Here is a 27545-nt window from a genome sequence, read left to right on the forward strand (position 1 = left end):
CCACTGGAAAGACTCCCCTTCACCACTGTCCTTCAGGGATGTCCCAGAGAGGGGCAGTAGTGCTGCTGCAGCTGTATACTTCCGGTGGTACCTGCATATCATGCACAACCATCTGTAAACGAGGCCCTCTGTAAACTACTTGTTTACAGTAGTTGGAACTTTCCATGCGACCTCATGTGTAGACTGGAAGAAAGACAGCAGTGTAATTAATAGGAGTGGCATTAGGGCCCCTTCTTTATGTAACTTGTGCCTTCAGCGTCTGCTCGGACCTGATAGATCGTGTATTACACCACCTTTATTTGATGATAAATGTCGTACATACCCAACGTATGGCTTGGCACGTTAGATAACTCCCTATTATGATGGGCAGACAACTCAAACCACATGGAAACTTGGTGGCCCATGGTCAATCAGTATCTCCTAAGGCCCAGCAGCAGGCCTATATCTGTGTCTCAAAAGGAGAGTAGTTATCTTTCTTTGGATGATGGCAGGGTCTTGCTCCAGAGTCTGTGCTGTGATTCACACAGAGGGCTCTATCAAAGGCTCCAAACAACATTCCTATCTGCCACTGACATTCCAAGCACCATTAAATCTGCTGGATCATGTGGCCCATGTGCAAAGCAGCTTGCACAGCAGGCTGGACCTGTTGCAGAGCCCCACTCAAAACTAGGAGTTTTTCTGACACTCTCTTGTTCTGTGCCCCATTTAAACTAGCAGCTTTTCAGCTCACTTAGTAAATGAGCCAGAATAACACACACAAAGGAATACATTGCCTCCAAAATCCAACTAAACCCACTAGGTTTTGTGCCTTTTTGTGTCTTATGATGGAGTCCATATGGCAGATGACAGCCAACATTAAGACCTGAAGCTGAAACAGTTAAGACTGGGGCAGACACTATAGATATGTATCCTGTAAGACTTATACTCACTGTTCTTACAGCTTTGCTAGGCTTAGCCTTGAGTTAGAAAATGACAGCATGCTACACCATGTCTCTAAGTTACAAGTGAAATAAACATAAGTCTTCAAAAGGACTTCAGAAACATTTCTCCATGAAATGACAGAGGTAAGTGGTGGTTTTAACTTAATATTTAGTTGCCAAGGAAACTGCCTCATTCATCACTCCACTCATCCACTCTCTCTGCCCTCACCCTGCATTATGTTTCTCCATAGCACTTAGTACTATCACATGCCACAAATTCACTTATCATGCTCTGCCTTTTCTAGCAGAATGCCAGCTCTTAAGAGCCAGGGATTTGTCTAGTCCACCCATGTGTTCCGAGTGCCTGGAACAATATTTATTATAATATTTAGTAGGCTTGCGGTACCTTTTGTTAAATAAAATAATCTCTGTAGCTATATCTATATAATCACATTTGATAAAAATGAGTTTATCCTTATTTTGAAGCTGTGGGTTTATACAGAAAAATAAAATTCTACATATAATCTACTAGTGTAGCTATGAAAATTTTAATTTCAAAATAAGAGTAGAGAAATAAAAAAGTGTATACTGACAGATCATCTTAACCTTAATATAATGAAATGCCTCTGCTCTTGGAAACCAAAAACCACATGCTTTGAATGTATCACTAATGTGAATAAATCTTTCTGCCCCAAACTTAGGCATCTTTGCTATTAACAAAAATAATTCATTTTCCAAGTAAAATTTAATGCTATATTCTGTACTTTTGATACTATTTTTTTTCAGAAAATAAAGCTAAGCTAAATATACCCTCCAGCATTTTATATTCAAAATTTCATGATGCTATTTACATTTTATGGATTTATTTATTTATGTATTTTTTTGAGATGGAGTTTCACTCTTGTTGCCCAGGCTGGAGTGCGATGGTATGATCTCCGCTCACTGCAACTTCCATCTCCCGGGTTCAAGCGATTCTCCTGCCTCAGCCTCCTGAGTAGCTGGGATTACAGGCATGCACCACGATGCCTGGCTAATGTTTTTGTATTTTTTTTTTTTTTTTAAGTAAAGACAGGGTTTTACCTTGTTGGCCAGGCTGGTCTCGAACCCCTGACATCAGGTGATTCACCTGTCTTGGCCTCCCAAAGTTCTGGGATTGTAGGAGTGAGCCACTGCACCTGGTCTATGGATTTATTTATATGCATTGTCCTTAAAAAAATATTTATGCAGCTTCCTACCTGAAATTTCAATTTCTCTAAATCCTGTTCACAGTCCCCACACTCAAATCATTTAGTATAGCTTAACCAACTCTACCAGGTAGAAAGGCTCTCTCTGCTTGCAGTACCTCCAGCATGCTTTCAGTGAGTGTAAATACAATCAGCATAAAATCATGTGGCACCTAAAGCTAAAACAACTGAAATAATTAAGAAAAATGAAGAGCACATGTAAGAAGCAGGAGGCTTAACTGCACTGGGAACCAGCCAAGGGAATTCCCAGCGCCCCTCATGTGCCTTAAGCTCTCAGTGCTTCCATAGCTTCCTTAAAGTAAGACAAGTAACCAACTATGGGTTTATAAATTCGATAATCGGAGGTCTTTAGAATTCTTTATCAAGAGAAATATGGATTCAGCTGCAGGCCTTGGACAGGATGGCAGCTCCAGCTCTGAGCCAAGAGCTGAGAATGTGCTGGCTTGACACGGATGCTCAAGCCATCCATAAAAGATAAAATATAAAAAGTCAAAATTTAAAAAAGGTTTACTGCAAACTAAAAATAAGCACAAATTTTGATAAAATATTTCATGAGGCTACATATTACAAGTGTACAAGTTATTAGAAGGACTCCTTTACTGCATGCTGGGAAGATAATTCTGTCTTATATGATCCCTAGCCAGACTAAGCTAACTAAGGCAGTAATTTTGATAATGCCCCGGGGCTCTGAGCAACCCTGGGATACTTTCCTGTACAAAGTGACAATGCTGATTCATTCCCTCAGGAATAACACAGCCTCAACATACCTCACTCTCAAAAAAACCTTAGCAATCCAAAGCTACTCTGGCAACTGTGAACTTCCCTATGTCGCTTTGGTCACACAGAAAGGAGATCATCGCAATATTACTAAATAACAAAGAATTTGCAGAAGCAGGATTCGTTATCCTTCCATCCCAGGCAGGTCACCAGCAAAATGACTTTAAACAGACATCCTAAGGAGATAAAATTATCTTCTTCAACTTCCTCCACTATTTCATTGGTTCTCAAACTTTAGAGTATCAGATTCATCTGTAGACTGAGGCCTTGTTAGCTTAAATGGCAGACTGCACAGGAACCCTGATGCCCACCAGGGCCCTCCAGGTGCCAGCCAAAGCGCAAGTGCCCTTTAAGGCAGGGGTCCCCGATCCACCCAGAGGCCGTGAACTGCTCATGTAAGGGATCTAAGTTGTGCATTCCTTATGAGAATCTAACTAATGCCTGATGATCTCAGGTGGAACAATTTCATCCCAAAACCATTCTCTCCCTACTCCCCCAGTTTATGGAAAAATTGTCTTCCACAAAACCGAGTCCCTGGTGCCAAAAACACAGGGGACTGCTGCTTTAAGGGCTCAAAAGAATGAACAATAGAGCAGGTCCCCATTATTCTTAAAAAACATATCAGAGTACTTGGAAGACAGTGACTTTTCTATCAGTTGTTTTAATTTGTTCTCTAAATCTACTCTTAATTCTAAGGGAACATATGGTATGTAATAGAATGCAAAGAAAACATACCAGTCTGAATGTTTGGTGATTACATATATATATATATACACACACACACACATATATATATCTTAAACACAAAAATTAAACATTTTATATATTTACTAAAAATTAATAAAATTCAGAATATCCCAAGACATGCATAAGCATCAAAATAACAAATCAGGCCAGGCTCATGTAAAGTGCCAGCATGCAGCATGCACTGTATTGCATGACCTCCCTGCTCTTCTTGGAAAGGACATCATGAACCCTCCCCACTGATACAATGTAAATGCAGGGAGCTGCATCCAATGTGTATTTTTATATGTATGCTTTGATGAGTTTTAAAAGTACCCCATTATAGGTACTCATAGGTAGGTAGAGCATGAAATATTATCCTGCCTAATCTGGATAAATAAATCCCTAAACTAAACTTCTAAAAAAATACTTGACTAACCACACATCTCAGGAAATCCCTGACTTTTCCAATCCTCTACATGGATGAGTCACTAGAGTACATTTTGCTATAGGATAGTCCAGAGGCCATTACAAGATATAAAAATAGGTGAATAATCCTAAAACTCTGAATTAAATCTCTCAAAGCAAGGTTACCTTTACATTCCTTCTTTAAATCTAGATACAGCAAAGTACAGGAAATGAATGGTAAATACATAAATAATTCTACAGCTAGATTGCTATAGGCACGAGAAGACTATCATCCACAGACTCAAGCAAACATAAAAGGCGGATTCTTAAACATACAACAGTTTCAACAACTTTGCATAGTTTTTATATATAAAAGTGAATTTATGATGTCAATCTACCATATGGGAGGGAATTAAGTCATAGTTCACTTAGTACCAAACAGAATTTCTATAAACCTAAATCTCTTTACTAAGGGATAGCTCAAGCATTACCTAAACATTCCCTACAGAGGCTTTCTGTGCAGCAATGTCAGGGATGCTCCATATTAAACAGTCTCTACCATTCCTTATATTTCCAAATTCAGTGATGACTTCTTGTAAGATGAGATGTTAACAGTGAGAAAAAACCAAATAGTTGAAAAAATATTAAGAGAGAAGTTCCTGTTACCCTTATTAGAAGATTTTAAAAAGGAAAGAAAAGGGGCTGGGTATGGAGGAAGAAGTTATGGCCTCTGTAGAGGATTAAATGATGACCTACATAAAGTGAGGAACACTTAGCATTAATTCTCATAACTTTTTTAAATTTAAAACTTTAGGGCCAATGTAACTTTCTAAATCTTTCTGCACACTTTCATTTTTAATTACCCTTGTAACACAGCAATATATTACTTTTAAAGAGAACTGGAACACATTTTTCAAATATCACACGCCTCAAGGGATATAGTGATAATTTTCAGTTAAGTTACATTAACATGCACTATCACTAAAACACATATATACACATATCAAAAGAACATTATGGCTCTGGAAGCACCCTGAGTTTACAAAGACCCTTAGTCATTCTAAAATGTACAAAGGAAAAATGTGTTCTGCAAAAATAAAGTTTACTTACTTGTATTGATCAGAAATTGATTGGACACACCAGGATGATCTACATCATGTATTGCACTGGCAAAAATTGCTGCAAGAATCTCCAAATCTGTAAACACGGCCTGGAAAATCAGACAATATAGATAATATTACTGTTCTACAATGATATGAATTAAACAAATGAGAAATCTCTAGAATTTAAATGGAAAACAAAATGGAGCTTCAAAATGTGTTATAATGTGTCAAGGGAGAGTCTTAGATACTTATGAACTTTTAAAGTATAATCTTGGAAGAAACCATTTTATCTAATTTTATTACATCTCATGATCAAATGTTTTCTATTCACTGTATTTTTTAAAATATTATTTTAAAACTCTGAAATTCTTTTAAAAGAAAATAATAGTTTATTTTCTAAGTATTTAAGATGTCTAAGAATATTCTGAAAATGTACATAAAATTAGTAAGACATGAACCATTTTTTTCTTTTCTTTAATCAAAACCAGGGTTTCTCACCTTCAGCACTATTGACATTTTGGGCCCGATAACTGCGTGGGAGGCTGTCCTGTGCACTGTAGGATTTTTAGCAGAATTCCTGGCCTCTACCGACAAGACGCCAGTATCATGTACAACTAAAAATGTGATAGTTGTAACAACCAAAATGCCTCCAGACATAAATAAAATATATTTTAAGAAAATCAAATTGCTTTAGTAAACAACTAACGAAATAACTTCTTAGGATTTAGAAAATTAAAGTATTTCCTTCTAATATATTCTATGAAAATATCAATATATTGCTCATGTTTTATAAAACGTTCTTTGGCCTATAAATAAAAGCCGTCAGATTACACTTCAAGAAAACAAATTAACAAAAAGTGAATAAGCCAGATGTGCTTTATGAAACGTCCAGTGGATCATTTCAAAGAAGCAACATCATAAACAGATCAATCATTAAATCTGTGACCAACTTTCACAAGCAAAATCCATCAAAGATTTGACTGTCTATTCACCACAGCATTTTCCCCCGTAAGTCAATAAATTATACTTCCAATGAATCCAATTATTTTCTCCATTGAAAACCCTTCAGATAAAAGTTTAATAGACCTTTATGAGTGGCAAGTTAGTGTTCTTGAAATTTCAGAAAACAGATTTACCTCCAAAGCAGGTGTAGATAATAGCACATGAGTAGACTGGACAACATCTGCAGCATGGATATTGTTGTGATAGGCCACATCAGCATGGTAATGGTCTTCGAGAGTCATAAGATATGTAATGAAAGTATCTACTGGAATTTTAAATGTTTTTAATAAATCCCGTTCCTGTAGGGAAAAAAATCATTTTAACATTTTTGTCTTTATGTAAACAATTTCTCCATAGAGTATGTTTAAAAAAAAAACACACACACAGCAGTGTTGCCAATGGATAACCTGGAAATGGCAACTGCACTCTCACATGTCTAGTGAGGAAAATGGGAACCTTTGAGAAGATCCAGGGACTTTGGGACAAAACCAAAGTTGGGTTGTCCTGCTGGAATCCAAGAATACTATGCCCTAGCTGTATGGTGTCAGGAATGAGGTGCCAACTCTAAAAGTTTCTGTGTCCTATTATCATGGAGGCAGCTCCAGTCAAGCACTATTAATTCAACCCCTGCATCACACGAACTGAAAATCAACGTCCTCTCTAGGGCTGGAGTTTCCCATTCCAGTCCCAAGGTATCTACAACATCCTCAACTTCTCATTTAAATCCCACCCTGAGCCGGAGAAAGCGTCAATAAGAGTGCGAAATAGATATGGAGAAAGAAGCAGGACACAAGAAAGTGACTGAAAAAACTATATTCTAAGGTTAGCCAGCAGGGGCTTTATTCATTTTTTTAAAGTTAGTACTTCCATTCTCTATGCCAGTCAGGTTCAGATGACTAAGATAATGTCTACATTATTATTTTAATAAATTGCTTCAACTTGGCTATATTACATCTTTATCTTAAATGCAAAAAAATAACAAAATTGATGTATTTGTGGTTTATACACACTCCACCTTTCTGTGTCTTTACTTGTCCCTTGGCAAAGGAGCAAATAAGGATAAAAGTATAAAAATAAGCAAAAGATGGGGAATATTAAAAAAGACAAAATGTATGCACAAGCTACAGACTGGACATTAAGTTCCTAAACAAAAGAAATGTAATCGAACTCAACAACATTACCTGAAAAATGGTGTGCATGATAACAGTCAAGGGCCGGTTACCAGACAACTCTGCTATTCTGAAAACATGAAGACCCCATTTGTTCACATCTTCTAGTTCCTGGAGTAAAAAAATAAAAAGATACCAAAAAATTAGAAAGTAGAGTAAAATATGACTCAATGAACACAATCATTGAAAAATTACAGACTTTAGGTGGCCGGGCATGGAGGCTCAAGCCTGTAATCCCAGAACTTTGGGAGGCTGAGGTGGGCAGATCACTTGAAGTCAGGAGTTCGAAACTAGCCTGCCCAACATGGTGAAACCCCATCTCTACTAAAAATAAAAAAATTAGTCAAGTGTGGTGGTGTGTGCCTGTAATCCCAGCTGCTTGGGAGGCTGAGGCAAGAGAACTGCTTAAACCCGGGAGGCAGAGGTTGTAGTCAGCCAAGATTGCGCCACTGCACTCTGCACTCCAACCTGGGCGACAGGGTTAGACTACGTCTCAAAACCAACCAACCAACCAACCAACCAACAAACAAACAAAAACAAAAATCCTCCAAAAAACAGACTTCAGTGTAAAGATTGTTAGATTTTTTTAAACAATGATCCATTTTAAATGTTAACAGACACACCATGTAAGCATAGGCAAACTTTAGGCACATTTACTTAAATGTACTGAAAACTGAATAGTATGGCTTAACCTTATGACTTTGACATTACAACATATTTATGTACTTTAAGTATCAATCACAAAGCATTTAATGGATAAAATCTATTCACAAAACCTTAACTGTTTTCCTAAAACCCAGAAGACATGACAGATTTCTAACTCTTTAAGGCCAAACAATGAAATGAAGATGCAAATAATCACCTCCCAAGCCCCTAAAACATACATACCAAACCACCTGTCTAAGGCACTTTACAAAGAGCTTTATAAAACACCTGCCCTTCAAAAAAAAAAAAAAAAAAAAAAAAAAACTCCAATTAATACACTTTTCTATCTATTCAAAAGACTAGAAGTGAAAATTCATAAAAGGGCATCATTTAATATTTATGATCCTGATCTTTGAAATCATCATACCTTGGCAAGGACATCTTCTTGTTCAGTTTTAACTCCAAACCTTGGAATACTTGAATTAGTCAGACTAGAGCTGTGCATCAATTTCTTGACTCCACTGATCTGAGACATTGGTCTTTTCTTTTTCTCCTTTTCCTTCTGAGTTGGAGAAGGAATTTCCACTTCATGTTGCTTATCTTGAGAAATTCAGAAAATGTTCTATATTTATTATTCTATCTGTTTTTATATCATCATATGCATAACTGGAAGGATTATAATTGATCATTATATATTCCAGGAAATGTTTCCAACTAAAAATTTTCCTTTTAGAGAGTTCAGTATTTACATTTGAATTGGACTTAATTTGATATCTTCAAACACAAAATTAAGCAAATAAGTTCCACTACAAAATAATAATATCAAATGTATTCCATGGTTACCTCTTTGATACAATGTCCTAATAAAAAATGTTGCAAGACTTAGCATGACAGCCAACTCAGAGAATACACAACAGGTGGTTATTTCCACTGTTCATCAATTCCATTCCTATTTGAAATTGACTGAATGAACTGAAAATTGTTCTTGCCAACTAAGGACTCCAGTTTCAATACGTACTTTGAAATGTTAGAAACTTTACACACAAATGTCATGAAAACAGCAGTATATACAACTAACAGCTAACTGAAATGGGTAACACCGTGGGAGTTGAAACAGCAGGTTTTGGATGACTTAGATTAATTCTGCTACTTTTTATTTCTGTATGATAGTGAGATAAGGGTTAAGTCTCCAGGTTTTATGGGAGTATAGAGAATCGTAAATATTACCTGATAACTGAATACACACATAAGCTAATTGCGTTCTATAGTAAAAGACCTAACATGTCTTCATACTTTCATCCACGATTTCAAGGCAGTGATAAGCAACTCTAACTCATCCTTGTACATAGAACATGTTTCATAAGTGTTTAATAAATATGTTAACTATATATAACAGCAATTTTGTTTTGAAAGTAAGTCCAGGATACATTCAAATTACTGCCCTTTATTTACTGCATTTTCTTTCTGTGGATGAGGTACAAGAGTTGTCCCAGGACACCAAACTCAGCCATTATTAGCAAACTTTATGTCCACGAGACTGTCAATTCATCGAGGGTAGGAATCATTTCTAATTCATCATTCAACACCTATTGCCCAACAATGGCTGGCATTTAATAAGAATTTGTTGAATACATGAATAGATCTCTCTATAAAATATATTTTACAGTTTGGTACTACGAAAAAATGGCAATATATAACCTTGATTTGAGAATTCCCAAAGTCCTAAATAAAACTAAGAAAATGTACTTTGTCACCTGCAACTCTAAAACTCAGAGGCGTATAGTGTCAAATTATTAATATGACAAATGAAAACAAATAGAACTTCTAACACTTGTTAGGTTTCCAAAATGAGTTGGCACCCCAATCCTCCTATAAAAACAAGCAAACAACTGGAGAAAACATTTTCAATTGAACGTTGTTATTCTCACCTAAGAATGTGTTTGATATAAACTCTGACACTTGATTTCCAGACCGACTCATTTCAGAGAGATGGGTGAGCTCCCGATTAAGCATCCTTTTAAACTGAAAAACAGAAAAGTAAAATGAAATAATAGAAGAGGAAAGTTGAAGGGAAATACATATGCATACTCTGAGATACAGGAAGATATGCCCAAAGAATTTTAACTTGTCCTGACAATTTAGAACAGTGCCTTCCAGCAGAACTTTCTTCAATGAGGGAAAACACCATCATCTATGCCTCCAATGACAGCAGTCACTAGCCACAGGTGGTTACTAAGCATTTGAAATGTGGCTAGTGCAAATGAGAAGCCAAAATTTGAATTTTAGTTAATTTTAACTACTTTTAATTTAAATAATCACATGTGGCTCATGGCCACCAGTTTGACCAGCACAAATTTAGACTCTCAAGGACTGAAGGGAAAATCAGGAGAAATAAGCAAAGAAAAGGAAATTAAAAATTAAGATGTATTATTAGTTATTTAGAGAAGAGAGAAACTAATTTATAGCACATTAAAGTGTTGCCATACAATAAAACATGGAATGCTTTCATCAATTTATCATTAGCAGAAATGAATATATATATACTGATCAAGGGCTGAAAATTTAGTCTTTTACTCCAAAGCAAAACTTAATAGACTTGAGTACTCTTCTAGAACTATGGAGAAGTAAAATATCTAAATAAATACTGTATAATGTTTCCTTTTAAAAGTTGTTTTTCAAGTAAGAGTATAACATTTATTGGTTCTCAACATCCACCAAATTTACCATTTTCCCAAGTCACTAAATAGGAAACAGGTCAATTTTCAATAATCTACTTCACAATTTTTATTACTGATGCCACAGTGCCTATTTCATTGAAAGAAACACTGGAATTAACCTACCAGCACCACATGGCATTACCAGTATCCAAAACTCCCCAAGATTGTACACTTCCCTCACCCCCATCAGCTGTTTCTTAAGCATTAGGCATTTCAGAGTCCTTTGACTCTGAAAACAGCCCGACAAGGCCTTTTAATAAGCCTTCAACATTTGCCTTAATATAGAGAAACAACATATTTTTTCTATACATAGAGTAACTGCTGTTAGATAGTTGACGAGAAAAAAATGTCAGACATATTTACTCTAATCATCAGATTAGCCTTTAAAATTTGGAATTTCACCATAAATTCTCATTTAAGTATGAAGGTAAGTGTTGAGTTTATATTTTAGTAATGTTTGAAATATAATTCTTACTCAGTATTTATTTAGAATTATTTTGCTTCTCTGCATAATTCATACCAAGACAGCCTAACTCTACACCATTTGCTAAATAACTTCCAAAGTCAATCTTACAGACCATCTAGATTAGGTTTTAACTCAGCATTTAACTGTTATCAAAACAAACAAAAAAACCTCAACCATTTCGATGTACTGTTGGATGAGAGAAATGTGTATTCGCATTCCAATGTAGTCAAAAACAAAGAACTGGCATGACCAGTACAAATTCTGGTTGTTAAATTACTGGTCTAGAGAGCTTAGTCTCAAACTCGGGAACACTAAGTTCACTTCTTTGTTCACATGTTTTTATAACTCCTTTCTAATTATAAAATGTACATGTGCTATAGAAAATTTAGAAAGCTATATCGAAAAAACAAAAATAATGTAAATCTCCACTGCTGGAAGATAACCACAGATAATTTGTCAAATTTCCTTCTATGCCTTTTTTCTACCCTTGTATGTGAATACATATTTTTAAAACTGGCATCAGGTGGTATACAGAATGTGGGTTACTGCTTGTGTTCACTCGGCATTATATCTTATAACCTACTGAAAAAAATAAACTTTGGGCCTTCTAAGAATATTTGTAGACATTTATAATAGTGTTCAAAAATTTTTCTGTCCCTCTTTACAAAGTTATAGTTTCTTGAGTAAATTATGGGCTATCAAATAATTTAATGAGCTAATATATAAAGTGTCTTCTATTTAGCCTGGCACATAGTAGATGCTCTATATTATTTGAGTTCCTTCTCCCAGCTCACTTTCTGGCACTCAGTCCCTAACTTTTGTGCCTTTTATAGTAATAGCTGATTTTTATCATTGCAGGTCAGACAGATGAAGGATTTGACTATAGTTATGACCATAAAAATACTTACTTAAATCACTAGTTCCTCTTTCTCAAATCCCATAAAGAATTTGGAATAGCATTAGTATGGGAAACCACAGCCATGTCTCAAAAGCACAACTAAAATGTCATGCATACACAGGTTTAAAAAAACTCGTTGCTTAAGACTTGAAACCAACCCAGATGTCCATCACTGACAGAATGGATTAAGAAAATGTGGCATATATACACCATGGAATACTATGCAGCCCTAAAAAGGGATGAGTTCATGTCCTTTGCAGGGACATGGATGAAGCTGGAAACCATCATTCTCAGCAAACTAGCACAGCAACAGAAAACCAAACACCACATGTTCTCACTCATAAGTGGGAGCTGAACAATGAGAACACATGGACACAGGGAGGGGAACATCACACACCAGGGCCTGTCAGCTGGTAGGGGATTAGGGGAGGGATAGCATTAGGTGAAATACTTAATGTAGATGACGGGTTGATGGGTGCAGCAAATGACCATGGCATGTGTATACCTATGTAACAAACCTGCACGTTCTGCATGTGTATACCAGAACTTAAAGTATAATAATAATAAAAAATCTTTGCTTTACAGATAAATTCACTTGGAAAAATATGCTCATTAGGCAAAGCACATTCCAAAGAAAAGAGTCTGCTAAACATTTTAAACACATATTCAATGAAATACCTCTTTGACCGAAAATTTTTCATGTTATGAGCTAAAAGTTGCTATTAAGAACTACCTGGTCATGACAAAGTCCTTTTTTTTAATAAAAGATGGGGGAAGAGGCAGGGCTCTCACCATTGCTAGAATCTCAGCAGTCTATACAGGAACTGCTGCCCTCCTTGTACTTCTCTCAATAAAGTGAAACAAGGGAAGCCTTCTGGGGGTGATTGACCAAGACAGATAAAGACTCAGTTATCACAGGTTCATCTTCTAACTTGCACACAACCTAGTATAAGGATTATGTTGCCATACGCCTAAGTAGAAAATGTGGATGCTACCTGCAGATATGCTACATATATTATTGGATTTTTCTAAAAGAATATAAACAATGAAGTGTAATTCTCCTGGCAGTTTGCTCAAACAATTCACCAAAATAGCCAGTTAGTACAGATAACTGAAGAAAAAAGCCAGTGAAAGGAACCTAAATATTGTACAGACTAGATAAGTGACATACTGCATGTTCCATTTTTATCTTTCTGCATCATATACATTATCCCCAGATTACTTTCCAGCCTTTATTTAAAACACAAAAACATGGATTGGAGAAATCCTCCATCACATGCCCACCTCCCTACCAAGGCTTAAAAGGGACTCCAAGGAAGTCAATATTTCATTTTAACATAATTATAAAAGACAATATTTGAAGCAATCACCTCTCTTCCCTAGGGAGACAGTATAAGCAATTTCCTAAAGATAATTTTCAAGCGTACATTAAGTTATAACACAAGGGTATCTTCTAAAAGGAATTAACATTGTTTTCCTTTTTTGCTATCCACATAAAACTTTCAGTCCAGCGAAGCTAAATTAATAACCACAAAAATTACCATAAGTGCTTTCTCAACTGGTAGTTGATCTCACAAATTGGTTTTGGAGTGCATAGCTAGACATCCTTAAAAAATGCACTAGATCATTCAACAAACATTTAGAAATGTGACAAATCTCTCATCTAAAAATAATTACATAATATCTACTAAGATAACTACATAAAATTACCAAAGGGGGAAGGACTGATTTAAAGCTAATACAATGTAGTCTTCTGGGAATCTCATCATATTTCTCAATTAATAAACTTAGAAGGGACAAAACATTAAACTGCTGTTTGAAAAGAACTGACTGCAAAATGCAGAACCATTTAATTAAGCATTTAGTTTATTTTTTTAAGTGACCTCTAAATATTTTCCACTGATGAATTTCTAAATGTTTTTGGCCTAAGTAGTCTGAAAACAATACACAGATTTAGGGTTGCAACTGAGAAAACAGGGGAGGATTTCTAAGTGAATGCTTTTGAATCCTTTGTTCTCATTATACATCAGAATGTGTACAGCAGTTAAGGCATAAAGGAAAGTACAAATGCAGTTGAATCTGAATACTGTATTTTGCTTTTCAGAACTGCAATTCTTCAATTTACATTCTGTATTTAAGATTGTTCAGGAAGCAAACTAAAATAATAAAACAAAATTAAAATGTTCTTAAATGTAATCTCCTATACTTCTACATCACGCCAATGTGCTACTGGGTATATTATATATCTTCCCAATGTATATTTAAGGAGGTGGTATGGGTCCAATAGTAAGAAAATTTGCTTATTTTTTCCTGACAATGTTCTGCTAAAAATCATTCGAATATGCTGCACTGTGATGCATTACAAGTTTGGCAGATATCAGTATTCAAAGTTATTTAAACAAATACTCCATTGACTGCAAAAAATAAATCCTTCAAAATGCCTAAGACCAAATATATCTATATTTGCCATTTTACATGTTTTAAATTTACAGTATTAAACATAAAGCTGTCCAGGAAAATTTTCCTCAAAAGAAAAGTACTAAAATTCTATATTTAGATTCTTGGCAGTATTATTCATATTCATAGTACAAATGGTTCATAATCATAGAACAAATGTGAAGCCCTTCAAAAAAACATCAATTGTGAGCTGGCTAAAAGCTAGGAGCTAAATTCTGGGGGATAATGAGGGCTTCTTATATTACTCTCTCTACTTTTCTGTATTTCTGAAGATTTTTAGCCAAGGAATGGCTAACAAAATTCAAATAATAGAAGTCTATATACTTAAAAAACATTTTAAAAATCTGAATCATCCACAGATTTAAAGGGAGGTAAGGAATCACGGCTACTTGGACAACCAATACTGAAATAAGTTTGCTAATTTTTTTAGAATTCAAGTAAATCTCTAAAACAAAGGGGAAATTGTCCTTCAAAAAGAAAGAAACAAAACAAATGACAAACACTCCAATCTAAAAATCCTCAGAGTAACAGAAAATGAATCTTTTAAAATGTGTTGTGATTGGCTCAAATATCCAAGGATAAACTTCAATCTGTGAAGTGATGCTTCATTTAGGACTGAATAAGGTTTTTCTACCTCCTTCTCTTGTGGAGACAGGACCACAATGCTAATGTTACCACAGGACATGCAAAAGCCTGCCAAACATGGATACATCTTATTAAATTGCTTATTCATTTCTTGAGATTCACAAAACTAACAGTGCAAAAAAAACTCTGTTCAGTTTTGCAAGTATAATAGATAATCAAGTTTTCACTTTAATATCACTTAAATAGTCAAATAATGTCCATTTTTAATATCACCTAGGGCTTTATAGCTAAAGGTGAAAAAAACGTTTTCCTCATCAGGTTAAAGTAGTACAGATTTTTAGAAACAGCCACAAATTAATTTTATAAACTTTATGTGCAACATACTAACTGGAATCCATAAATCAGTACAAGTAATTTGGCCCAATAATTTATTTGCAATGAATGTATTTAATCACTGTATATTTTTCAAGCACAATTCAAACATATACCACAGGAGAAACAGAAGAACCACTGCATATCTAAAAAGCTATTTTAACATGCAAACTACAACTGATGAAAGTTATACAATCTTGACCACTATTAACACATATTTCTTCCTAATTCATGTGTAAGGAAAGAATACAAAATTGCTTAGAAAGCTTAGACTCTACTGTAATTTGTTAAAACTATCAGTTATGTAATCAGAGTAAGAAGTTTTCAAAAGCTAAATAAATCTTACCTTTATGTAGCCCCAAGACACTGACAGTAAATAGTTTGCTTCAGGCATTTTTGATTGATTATATGTGTGTATATATATAATATATATGTATATATATAGTAAGCTTTAAAATGTATTTAGCTTCAAAATCTCGCTACTTTAACAACCTCCACAAGCCACGCAGAGTATGAGTTTTTAAAGATTTTTGGTAATTAAGTACACATAAGAAAGCCTCGCATTAAATCCCATCCAGCTGTCTTCCCATCGAATACATGCCATTTGTAAGACTCCAGAATGGCACAAAATTCAGCAACTATTCTGAATAAAGAAAATCCACGTGATAAAGGAATATCTAAAGATCTAAGGGTCTGCATCTTTCTCTCCCGAGCTCCAGGGCTTAATGAATAATGTATGTCAAGATGCTTAGTTGCAAGAAAGGCCAGTCCTGTCAAAAGCTACCAAATAAGGAACTGCAGGGAAGCCGGGAAGAGTGACAAGAAGCCCCTCCCATAAAACCCCAACTCTGCACCAATCACATTCCAGCTCTCAGCCTATAAGGTGAGGGGGTGTGGCCTCGGTGCAGGCTGCTTTGGGATTGGTTGGCAAGGCCCAGCCTCTGGGGAGGAGGCTTTCTCCTCACCCGACAAACGCCATTGAATAATGGTATCCCTGCAGCTCTGAAGCCACCCTGAGAAAAGATGAATGGGGCTTCCCTCTCACAGTGATGAATAATGACCATAAAACTCCTCAAAATTTGTAGTTCATTCTTAAAAATTGCCCATCCTTTTGGAGAGCATTTTCTATGAATTTTAATGTCCTCTGGCTTCCCTTCCTTCCAAATAAAACTGCTTCAAAATGGCAATCGAGCATTTTAATTGCTTCCCTCTCTCAAATCCAAAACAAGTGGCTCCCTGGTGATGTAGAAATAACTGTAGTTCTCCCCTCTTCCAACATAAAAGCATAGGGATTTAACAATACGGCTAATGTCCAGAATTCACAGATGGCAATGACACATTCCCTCACCTGTGTGGCATGGCTGCTCTCAGCTCCTTTTGTTTCTATTGTTATGTATGACTGAGCTCTAAACCTTCAAAATCTAGGGGTGGGGACCACTTATAATTCTAGGGGGAGGAAAATCTGAAAGCCAGGGCACGGTGTATGCATAGGGAATGCAGTGTTTTGTATATAGAACTCTGGATCTGTATTTTGATCAGAAGAGAACATTTTATTTATTTATTTAGAGACAGAGTCTCGCTGTCCCCCAGGCTGGAGTGTAGTGGCGCAATCTCAGCTCACTGTCACCTCCGCCTCCCGGGTTCAAGCGATTCTCCTGCCTCAGCCTCCCGAGTAACTGGGATTATAGGCACCCACCACCACGCCTGGCTAATTTTTGTACTTTTAGCAGAGATGGGATTTCACCATGTTGCTTAGGCTGATCTCGAACTCCTGACCTCAGGGGATCCACCCACCGCCCAAAGTGCCGGGATTACAGGTGTGAGCCACGGGGCCCGGCCAGAAGAGAACATTTTAATAACTGTACACAAAGTTAAGAAAGGAATGAGTGGCTCTTACGAATCCAGAATTGAGCTCAAGAGTAATCAGACATTTTATGAGGAGGGTTAAATGAGAAATCAAAGTTCTTTCTGGAAAAACAGCATTTTCTATTTGGTTTGGTGTAGTATTACCCTGTAACTTTAATACTAAAGAGGTCTTGAGGGTGAGAAATGAGGAAAAACTAGGTTTCAGTCTATTTTAGCATATAATTCTGTGCATTCTACCTCCTCTCCATCTCAAAGTCTGTGCTTACTACTCTGTGCTTCAACTTGCTGGTATGGTTACTTTGCAGTCTTCCTGGCATTTAACTATTTCCACATGTGGCATGTCTGTCTTAGAGAGCATGCTGTCTGATAAGCACTCCTGTAACACTTTATCCCTCTGAGTTTCTACTGGTCCTTTGCTGCTACAGTCCTCTGCTGCTGTTAACATCTGTTGTATTCACTTCCATCACTCTTACTCCTCTACAAAAGGAAGAAATTAAAGTTCCAACATTCCACTAAAGCTACCCCCAGAGGAATACTAAGGTCCTCCTTTTCTCTGGTCTCCCTTACTTCTCTGAAGTGTTCCACATGTTTGATCATTCCTACTACTCTCCCTCAACTCCCAGGATCCTGAACTTCTTTGGTTTTCTTTCCACTTCTCTGACCTTTGCCTTCTTCTATGAATCCCAACTTGAGATCTCCACAGAGACTCTGTCCCAGGCCCACACTCTTCAATGACCACTTCTAACTTGAACTTTAGTGCCATATTTCCAAATATAAGATTCTTCTCTCGAATGCCCTGCTAGTCACGACAAACTTTTTCAAAACTGTGAGACATTTTTCTATTTAAAGTAGTTCTTAGTATAATTACTTCCATTTCAGTCAGTGAGCCCATATTTCTTCTGGTATCTCAGATGGAATCTGTGACTCTTTCCTACCATTCAACAGGTGTTTCATGTGAGTCAGACACTGTCAGGTGTTTAATATAAACCATCTAGCTGAATTCTTGAGTAACCCGGCATGTTCCCCTATATGGCATCACCTTTCCTCCTTCATTCAACATTGTTAGCAAGCCCTATCCAAAGCTGCTTCTTTTGGTTTGTTCCTTACCATTACTCCTCCCGTAATCTCAATCCAAATATTTAAAAGACTGAGAGGAATAGAAAGTAACTTTAATATCACCCCCTCTAATTCCCTCATTTCCACATAAAATTGAGACCTAGAGAGAAAAAAATGATTTTTCCCAGGTTCACTCTGGTACTAAGAACAAGAATTGCAAGTTTAAATCTTTTGTGCACAATCACTGACAAATCATCTTTTTAGTGTGTCAGCTTCCTCGTCTGTAAAGTGGATTACCATGGCTGCTAGTCTCCAAAGATACTCTTAACGAGCCACACTGTCCTACATTGAATCTGGAGTTGGCCTGTGTAACCAACAAGTGATGGTGCATGACTGCTGAGGCTAAGTCATAAGAAATCTTGCAGCTCTCATCCTGCTTTCTTTGAATGTGCTATTGGGACCCCTAAGCCATTAGGTTAAAAAAAAAGGTCTGACTACTCTGAGAGGCTATGCTATAAGAAGTCCATGTTAACTTCATAGACAGTGAAGAGACAGTGTGCAAGAGAGTGCTTGCACAAGAAAGAGCACACATGCCTGGCCAGTCTTCAGTAATGGCAGCCACCCCAGCCCAGAGCCAGACCTGAGGGGGAGAAGCCATCTTAGTCATCCAGCCAGTTCAGCTTTCAGATAGCTAACCATTGGGCTGCAACCACATGAGGAATGCCAAGCAAGAATGTCTAGCCAAGACCAGTTAACCCAGAAAGCCATGAAAACTAATAAAAATACATTCATATTTCAAAGTATTAGGTTTGAAGTGATTTCTTACATAGCAATAAATAACCAGAACAGATACAATGAGGATTAAATGAGACAATATATGCAAAGTACTTGAAACAACAAGTGGTACAAAGTAAAAGATAAATAAGTATCAGACAGTAAAAACAATGATCATTATGATAATCATTCTATTACTATACCAATATTTTTAAAAATTCCCTGGTTTATCATTTGTTTTATATATATATATATATAAATATATATATATTATATTTCCTTTCAACTGCATCACAGTGCTCCATGTCTCGGGGCCAAAACGCTGTAATTGCTTCTTAGCTCATCTTCTTGCCCCTGGCTTTTCCCCTTCTAGTCTCATATTGACCTCTACTGCCAGATCAATTTTCTTCAAATCCAGCCACAGCCTCTTACTTCCAAAGCTAGTAATGCCTGCTTCATCACATCCCTCTGTAAATTCCAGACTGCCACATCTGACCCTAATCCCCAACGCCAAGCCTGTGTTCAGCTGCTCTATTACATTTGCTCTGTTCCTGAAAGACTAGTATTCCCCCATCTTCACCATATAGCTGACAATCCCATCTCTGTCTTACCAAATTCTCGGCCTAAAATGCCCTCCTTCTTCTACTCTGCCAACCTCAAACTGGTTTTCTCAGTCAGATTTAAATCATTCAAAGTACATCTTAGGACCAAATATTCCAGGCTTTTTCCAAATTCTAACTATTCTACATCTGCCCCTTCATTCAATATTTATTAGCCACTCTATGTCAGGCACTGCCTTGGATGCTGGGGACATAGAGTAAACAAAAGAAAGCTTTCTCACCTGCAGCTTATATTCCACAACTAAGTTAATAAATACATCATACGTCATGGGGCGATAAGCACAATGGAGAGAAAGAAAGGATAAGGATTATGGATAGAGGTTGCTGTAAGATGATCATGGAAAGCCCCTCTGATGAAATGACATATACCAGGAGATCTGAAGAAAGAGAACAAGTCATGTGGATTGGGGGGTGAGAGGTAGGGTAGAGAAGGGAAAATCAAGTGAGGAGTGGCCAAAAGCAAAGGCCCCTAGGCAAAGCATACATGGTGAGGCTCCCTGAAGAATAGGTGGTAGTGTCATACCCCTTGTCATTTAAATGCAAATTACACTCTGCAGTCAGGTTCACTGCCTTCCCTCTCCTTAAAAAAAAAAAAAAAAAAAATCCATCCATCCATCAATTTTATTCTTTGACAAACTTAAAACTCAGTTACTTTCTACTTTTTATAACAAGCATTTATCCTGAAATGAAATTCCTAAATACACTTCCTACATAATACTGTACTGAATACCTATAGGCTAAATATTCCCTACGTAGATTTCTTTTTTTAAAAAAATCAGTATAATGGCTTATCAGTGAAATAAAGAAGAAATGAGTAATTTCTATCAAATACTACAAAATATAAACACTTGTACACAACTACATTTTAAAATATAGTCAAAAACTTAGATCTTACTATCACTGATTAGCTGTGTGACCTTGAGGAAGCTATTTAAATTTCCCATACTTTAGTTTACTCATATGGAAAATAAGAAAAATACTTTCCACCTTACAGGGTTGTTGTGAGGATTAAGTTAGTGCATATACGTAAGGCTCTTAGAACAGTAAGTGCTATCTAAGGGTTTGCTATGATTTCTCTTATGTGGAGAATTACCACAAAAGTAACAGTAGCATGAAAATGAATACAGGGCTGTTATGTTAGAAGAATTTTCTTTTTTCCTGAAATGATGAATGATTCTTTGAAAGGTTTCAAATGTAACAAAGTGCCATCTTCACAATATACACTACCGCTGCATTACTAGAAAATTTGGTGTGGATTAAAACCATGTAAAATATTTAATATTTATACGGAAAAAGTAGTTGAGTTCTAGGCTCAGAGAATTATAAATGCATTTTGTTTTTCACCTATGTGAATAGCTGCTGGGACTTTTTGGAAGTTGTGTGGGACACACAGCAAACCTCCCTGGTGAAAGGCTGTTCCATGTATCCCAGGACATCTAGCCTCCCTGGCCTCTGCCCACCAAGCACCAGGAGTACTCCCCAATCACTGTCCCCTGAAATTTCCTGAATGTTCCCCAGTGTTAAGAATCACTGTTCTATTTTTTTCAACTGTCTTCAACTTTGACTCCTCATCCAGGTTGGAGGATCTTTGAGGCCAGAAAGGTATCTTATTGTGTCCCTGTATTTCTCAAGGTAGTTAGTGTACTACTGCCGCAAAAGGATTGTTGGCTGATGCAGAAAGAAAACATCAATATTTTTATACTGACTGTAGACGACAGGAAAGGACGAGGGTTTTCACCCTCAGCAAAATCATCAAAAACATTGAAAACAGATTACATAGAGTAGAGTAATACTCTTTGTCTTAAAACATTATGCAGAAACACACATACAGTTGCCCTTCCCTCTAACATCCACAGCCTCTTCTCCCTGTTGAATGTGAGTGATGGTCCCTTCATTCAACAGACTTGTATTTGGCAACTATTATGTGCCAGGCACTCTAATAGGTGCTAGATGTGAAAGGATTCAACTGTAAGTTCCTAATTTGCTGCAATAAGGGAGACTATTTAATCATATTGAGTAAAAAGTACCAAGGAAAGTTTCCATATTTCTAGGGAATAAGAAATCTTTTCAAAAACCTCTGAGTCAAACTAAAATTCATTTCATTTTCCCTAATCTCCATTTCTAGGAGACTAGAATCTCCTTCCCATTGCCATGGTAGCTGCTATCTGCAGACAGAATCTAGATGATTTAGAAGAGAATTTTGAATAGGGCCAGAGAGATACAGTTCTTATAGTCAGACTTGGCTTTGCCAAATTTAATGAAGAAACTTTAATAAGTTACAACATTTACTAGGCACCTACAATGCACAAAGAACTTTATATACCTTATTTCTAATCTTGGCAACATCCCAATAAGATAAATATTATTCCTATTTTAACATGAAAAGATGGACCTTCTTCAATATTCAATAACTTGCTCCACAGGTGACAGGACTGAAATGCAAACCAGTCTTAGCTCTTAATGGTATGTATATGATAGCTCATCATATAATTAGGCTGATGCAAACTCTATGATAAATAGTATGAATCTAGGAGTGGATCTGTTTATCCTCGATCTTTTTGCTAACTTTACAGTGCCTTGAATTAAAGAATCGTGGTTACTATTACCATGGTCAGATCCCTGGACCGGGTGAGGAAGCAGGTGCCCACAGGCAGGCAGCCCTGCCATACAGTGAGACATGCTTATGTTTGGGAGTACTATGTGAACAAGACACAGCTGCTCTCACATGCAGATGTAATGATGACGACACATTCAGACAAGGAACTGAGCTCCAGAAAATTTCTGACAACACAACTTGAGGGGCAGCGTTACAGCAATAGCTCAGGTTTCTTATCTGTAATCCACTGCTCTCAAATGCCCAAATGATTTTATATACATATATGCGAGTGTGTTTGCTGAAATAGAAAAAATAGTTTCTTGGCCTGGTGAAGTGCCTCATGTCTGTAATCCCAACATTTTGGGAGGCCAACGCGGGAGAATTCCTTGAGGCCAGGAGGTCGAGACCAGCCTGGGCAATATACAGAAACCGTCTCTACAAAAAAATTTTAAAATTAGCCGGGTGTGGTGGCACATGCTTGTAGTTCCAGATACTACTGAGGTGGGAGGTGGGAGGTGCTGAGGTGGGAGGATGGCTTGAGGCCAGGAGTTTCAGGCTGCAGTGAGCTATGATGGCACCACTGCACTCTAGCCTGGATGACAGAGCAAGACCTTGTCTCAAAAAAGAAAAAAAATAATTTCCCATAATGTTCAGTTAGTTCTTTTTCAGCCTTTTCCTAGTAATACCCCTCAGAATTTCCAGAGGCCACTTCGCTGCTATTCCTTGTTTTCTCAGTCCTTACCAGATAACCAAGCGATTAACAATCTTTTTGAACATTTCAGGACATTTCAGGATATCTGAAATTCTGCTGATGGAGTTGAACTGTTGATACATTAACACATGCTGTCATTATTGACTTCGTAACAGAGATCAAGAGAGAAAAGATGGATTTTTGAATAGGGAAAAAGAAAACTAAATTATGAGGAAGCTAAGGCTCAGAGAGGTCAAGTGGTTTGCTCAAGGTCACAAAGCCAGTAGTAAGTAACAGGGCCGGGATTTGAACCCAGCCTGTCTGGTTTCACAGTACTCTAAATTGCCAAAAAAACTATTTCCGGCATTGTTTTATATTTAGCTAAATTGGCTAAATTCCGGCATTGTTTTATATTTAGCTAGAGTTTACATAATAGGTCTGTTAATATAATCAATTCTAAGCTGTACATTACATTATTGTATTTGAAATATTTAAGAAATATTGTTTAAAATAAGTGTATTAGCTCTTAGACTTCGCCAGCATAAGGAGTTTTCTGGGCAATAGCACTGTTTACAGTAGGACTTACATTATTGGAAAATATTTTATCCTATAATCAATCTACATTTATTTTACACCTTTCATCTTAGAATTAAGTTTTGGTAGTTATTAATCAAGAAGCTAATCTATATAACGGGGTCTCTCATATATCCAGTACTGCTCAGCCTGAACAAATGCAAATCCAATTTTTAAGTGTCCCTTGAAGAATTCTGAGGCAAAATTAAACTTCAAATATTAAACAGAATAGCCACAGAAAACTAGTGTTTCTCAGCCTCCCTTTTGCTTTCAAATGCCTTAAAAATATTTTAGAGGCAGACAATAATCTAGAATTGATTCATAACCAGTATTTTACATAACAGAATGTTACATGTATTTTCATATTATAAAAACTATACTTTCTTTGATTAATGCTAGTATCCTGAAAACATCCTTAGTGCAAGTAAATCCACTAAATCTGTTTGTATTTACTGCCCTCTAGTGATAATGGCTCTACATCTGATTTAAGAAACAACTGTTCCTGAAGAGCCATCACCTTTCAGTAAATGAAAACATCTCTTATAAATGTTATGGAGATATAAGATTAAGAGGAACTCCAGGTTGATTTTTTAAAACCAAATAATCATCTGAACAAGCTAAGAATCGTTCTCTAAATAATCTTAATTTTTTTACAAAAATGTCTCATTTAAAATAGGAAACACCAGCAACATTTATAGAGAAAGGAAACTATTTTGGCTGAGAGGTTCCTTGAAGCTGAAATAACATGAGACTGATCTGATAGCTGTATTTATATTTCTCTTCTATATGGGCTAACTCTCTTATTAAATGTTAGCATAGTATCCTATAATTGTTGATACAGTTTGAATTCATATGCGGTAGAGATAGAGTTTTGTATGTTTATAACTATTTAGTCAATTTAGCTAAAACCAGCAGCAGCAGCATATCTATCACAGACTTTTGTTCCACTGAAGAATAATCATGGCAATAAATGGGTCCACAAACTTCACATAAATGAAGCCTCCATAAAAATAATCTTGTATGAAAAAGCATTTTCTCCTTATAGAGAAAATTAGGATCTCCAATTCACTTAAATTGGCCTAAACGAATACCATAATCATCATATAATAGTTACTAATTTCCCCTATGTACTTCGTGGTATGCTTTGTGGAAACAATTTAAAGAAAGAGAATATCTGTCTCCTAAAGTAATAATAACTAGTGTAAATAGGCATGCTTCTAGAAATATATAATCTTTTACACATATCACTTTAATATGTGGATCTTAAAATAATTTTAAGTAATAAAATTTGAGCTATAAAAGAGAAATGATATTCCTTTCAACAAATAATGCTTGAACAATTGAGCATCCACTCATAAAACAAGAAACTTCAACATTTATCCTGCACCACACTAACATCTACTTGAAATGAATGATAGAACTAAATGTAAAATCTAAAACTAAAGAACTTCTAGAAGAAAACACAGTAGAAAGTATTTATGATCTTGTGTTAGGCAAAGATTTCTTAAACCACAAAAGCATGAAGCATAAAAGAAAACAATGATAAACTGGACTTTATCAAATTTATCTTTGAATAAAACTGTTAAGAAAACAGAACAACAAGTCACAGACTGAGAAGGGAATATGTGCAAAATGCATATCCAATAAAGGACTTGTATCCAGAATTTATTTTTAAAAAAATCTTTACAACACAGTAAGAGGACAATCCAGTGAAAAGATGGTCAAAAGGTTTGAACGAACACTTCATAAGAATCAAAAAGATCAATAAGCATGTGAAAAGATCCATAACCGTCATTAGACATTAGAGAAACAAAAAGTAAAACCACAATGAGATGCCACACTACATGCTTACTAGAATGTATAAAATACAAAATACAAACAATACAAAATGCTGGTCTGGATGCAGAGCAGATTAAATTCTCATACATTGCTAGTGAGAATGCAAAATGGTATAGAAATTTTGGAAAAAGGTTTGACAGTTTCTTATAACGTTAAAAAGTATATTGACCATATGACCCAGTAATCCTACTTCTAAGTATCTACCCATGAGAAATGAAAACATATGTCTATATAAAGACCTATATGCAAATGTTTATAGCAGCTCTCTATATAATAGCAGAAACCCAGAAACAGTTCAGGTATCAGTCCACTGGTAAATGGGTAAATGAATTGTGTTCATAAAATGACATACTGGAAAATGACATACTGAAATACTAAAAGCAATAAAATGAAAAAAATTACTAATAGATGCAATAACACAAAATGTATTGTAAGTGAAACTTATAATTCAACTCAAAACTCAAAAGTATTATAAGTGAAAGAAGCCATTCACAAAAGGTTATATCTTTAACGTATTATTCATTCTGGCAAGGCGAAACTACAGGGACAATCAGTACTGGGAGTGGGGTTTGGGGAATGACTATAAAAAGCAACAGAAAACTTTTTGGGTGGTATAAATATCCTATATTATATATTACACATATATTGTAATTATACATTACATATATATCTAGATGATGGTGGTGGTTATCCAATTGTATACATTTGTGAAAATGCATTCAACTATACCTCTAAAAAGAGTAACTCTTATGTAAATTATACCTCAAAAATCTAACTTTGAAAATATTAGCTGATGTTATCAAATTATTTCAATTCCAGATTTACTTAACTTTACAACTTTACCCAAAGATAAATGCAAAACAAAAATCTCAAGCAAACTTATGTATGGTAAAACATCATTTTTACCCTTTCAAAGAGCTCCACCATTATTTCCCAGAAAATAGGCATACATTTATCCAAGGTCCACATTAGCTTTAATAATACAATATTCAGTAAATTCCTAGTTGTGAAAAGCCTTTAGGTTGGCAGGGCATGGTGGCTTACGCCTGTAATCCTAGCACTTTAGGAGGCCGACGCAGGCAGATTGCCTGAGCTCAGGAGTTTGAGATCAGCCTGGGCAATATGGCGAAACCCTGTCTCTACTGAAAATACAAAAAATTAGTGGGGCGTGGTGGTGCACGCGTGTAATCCCAGCTACTTGAGAGGCTGAGGCAGGAGAATTACTTGAGCCCAGGAGGCAGAATTTGCAGTGAGCTGAGATTGTGCCACTGCACTCCAGCCGGGGTGACAGAGACTCTGCCTCCAAAAATAAAATAATAAGAAAAGCCTTTAGGTGATAAAATAATAGTCAAAGTATTCTTTTAAATATTGTTAATTTTAATTCTTTGTAATACACAGTTCCATAAAGTATTTAAAATATTGTCCTTTCTGTTTTTATTTGTATCAACTTAAGGGGACAGGTGGAGTTTGTTACCTGTCATTTTTAAATAAATCAAACTCAATTTAGTTATTTCATGGTGATCCTGGGGGACTGTTTGTCAGTCATCATTGAATAGCCAACAAATATCTTTTGTATGCTCATTCTAGGCTGTAAGTACCAGGTCAGCTGATGGAGATGCAAAAATCCAATAAAGTAGGTATAGCTGTTTGCACAAAACTAGATAGTCCCAACTGCTGTATTCTTTTTGAATCCTTTTGCCACTGTTCCATATCATAGCTTGTTTTTTTTTTTTTTTTTTTTTTTTTAAATATAGTCCATAGGAATCTGCTGCCTTATGGTCAGTATCGTGCCCCTTACCCCAATTCTAATATGACAGGTTTTTGTCTAAAACACCTTTTCCTAGAATGTGCTGTAAAGTACAGCAGCTTCATGTGATAGTTCTCAAAGACTCCCACTGTCAAATGTTAGCATATTCAAGGCTCTGCCAGGACCTGTAATACATATTCTTGCTTTATTTTGTTTAACTTAGCATTTCCCAAACCTATCTTACTACTGAACTCTTGACATTTATTAACAAACAAATACAAACAAAAATACTAGGGT

General features: G+C 36.1%; 1 protein-coding gene across 7 annotated transcripts in view; it reads right to left on the reverse strand.

Moving 5' to 3' along the window:
- The window catches only part of PDE4D (phosphodiesterase 4D), a 640379-nt gene that overhangs the window by 14136 nt on the left and 598698 nt on the right, over nt 1-27545 (reverse strand). For all 7 annotated transcript variants that reach the window (XM_017874238.1, XM_017874239.1, XM_017874236.1 and 4 more), the window contains 5 exons: nt 9920-10013; nt 8419-8591; nt 7359-7457; nt 6312-6476; nt 5183-5282 (listed from right to left, as the gene is read on the reverse strand). In XM_017874238.1, coding sequence (XP_017729727.1) covers nt 5183-5282; nt 6312-6476; nt 7359-7457; nt 8419-8591; nt 9920-10013 — 631 coding nt within the window. The remainder of the gene's footprint in view (nt 1-5182; nt 5283-6311; nt 6477-7358; nt 7458-8418; nt 8592-9919; nt 10014-27545) is intronic.

The sequence above is a fragment of the Rhinopithecus bieti genome, unplaced genomic scaffold (genome assembly GCF_001698545.2).
Source record: "Rhinopithecus bieti isolate Rb0 unplaced genomic scaffold, ASM169854v2 scaffold_6513, whole genome shotgun sequence".
NCBI lineage: Eukaryota > Metazoa > Chordata > Mammalia > Primates > Cercopithecidae > Rhinopithecus > Rhinopithecus bieti.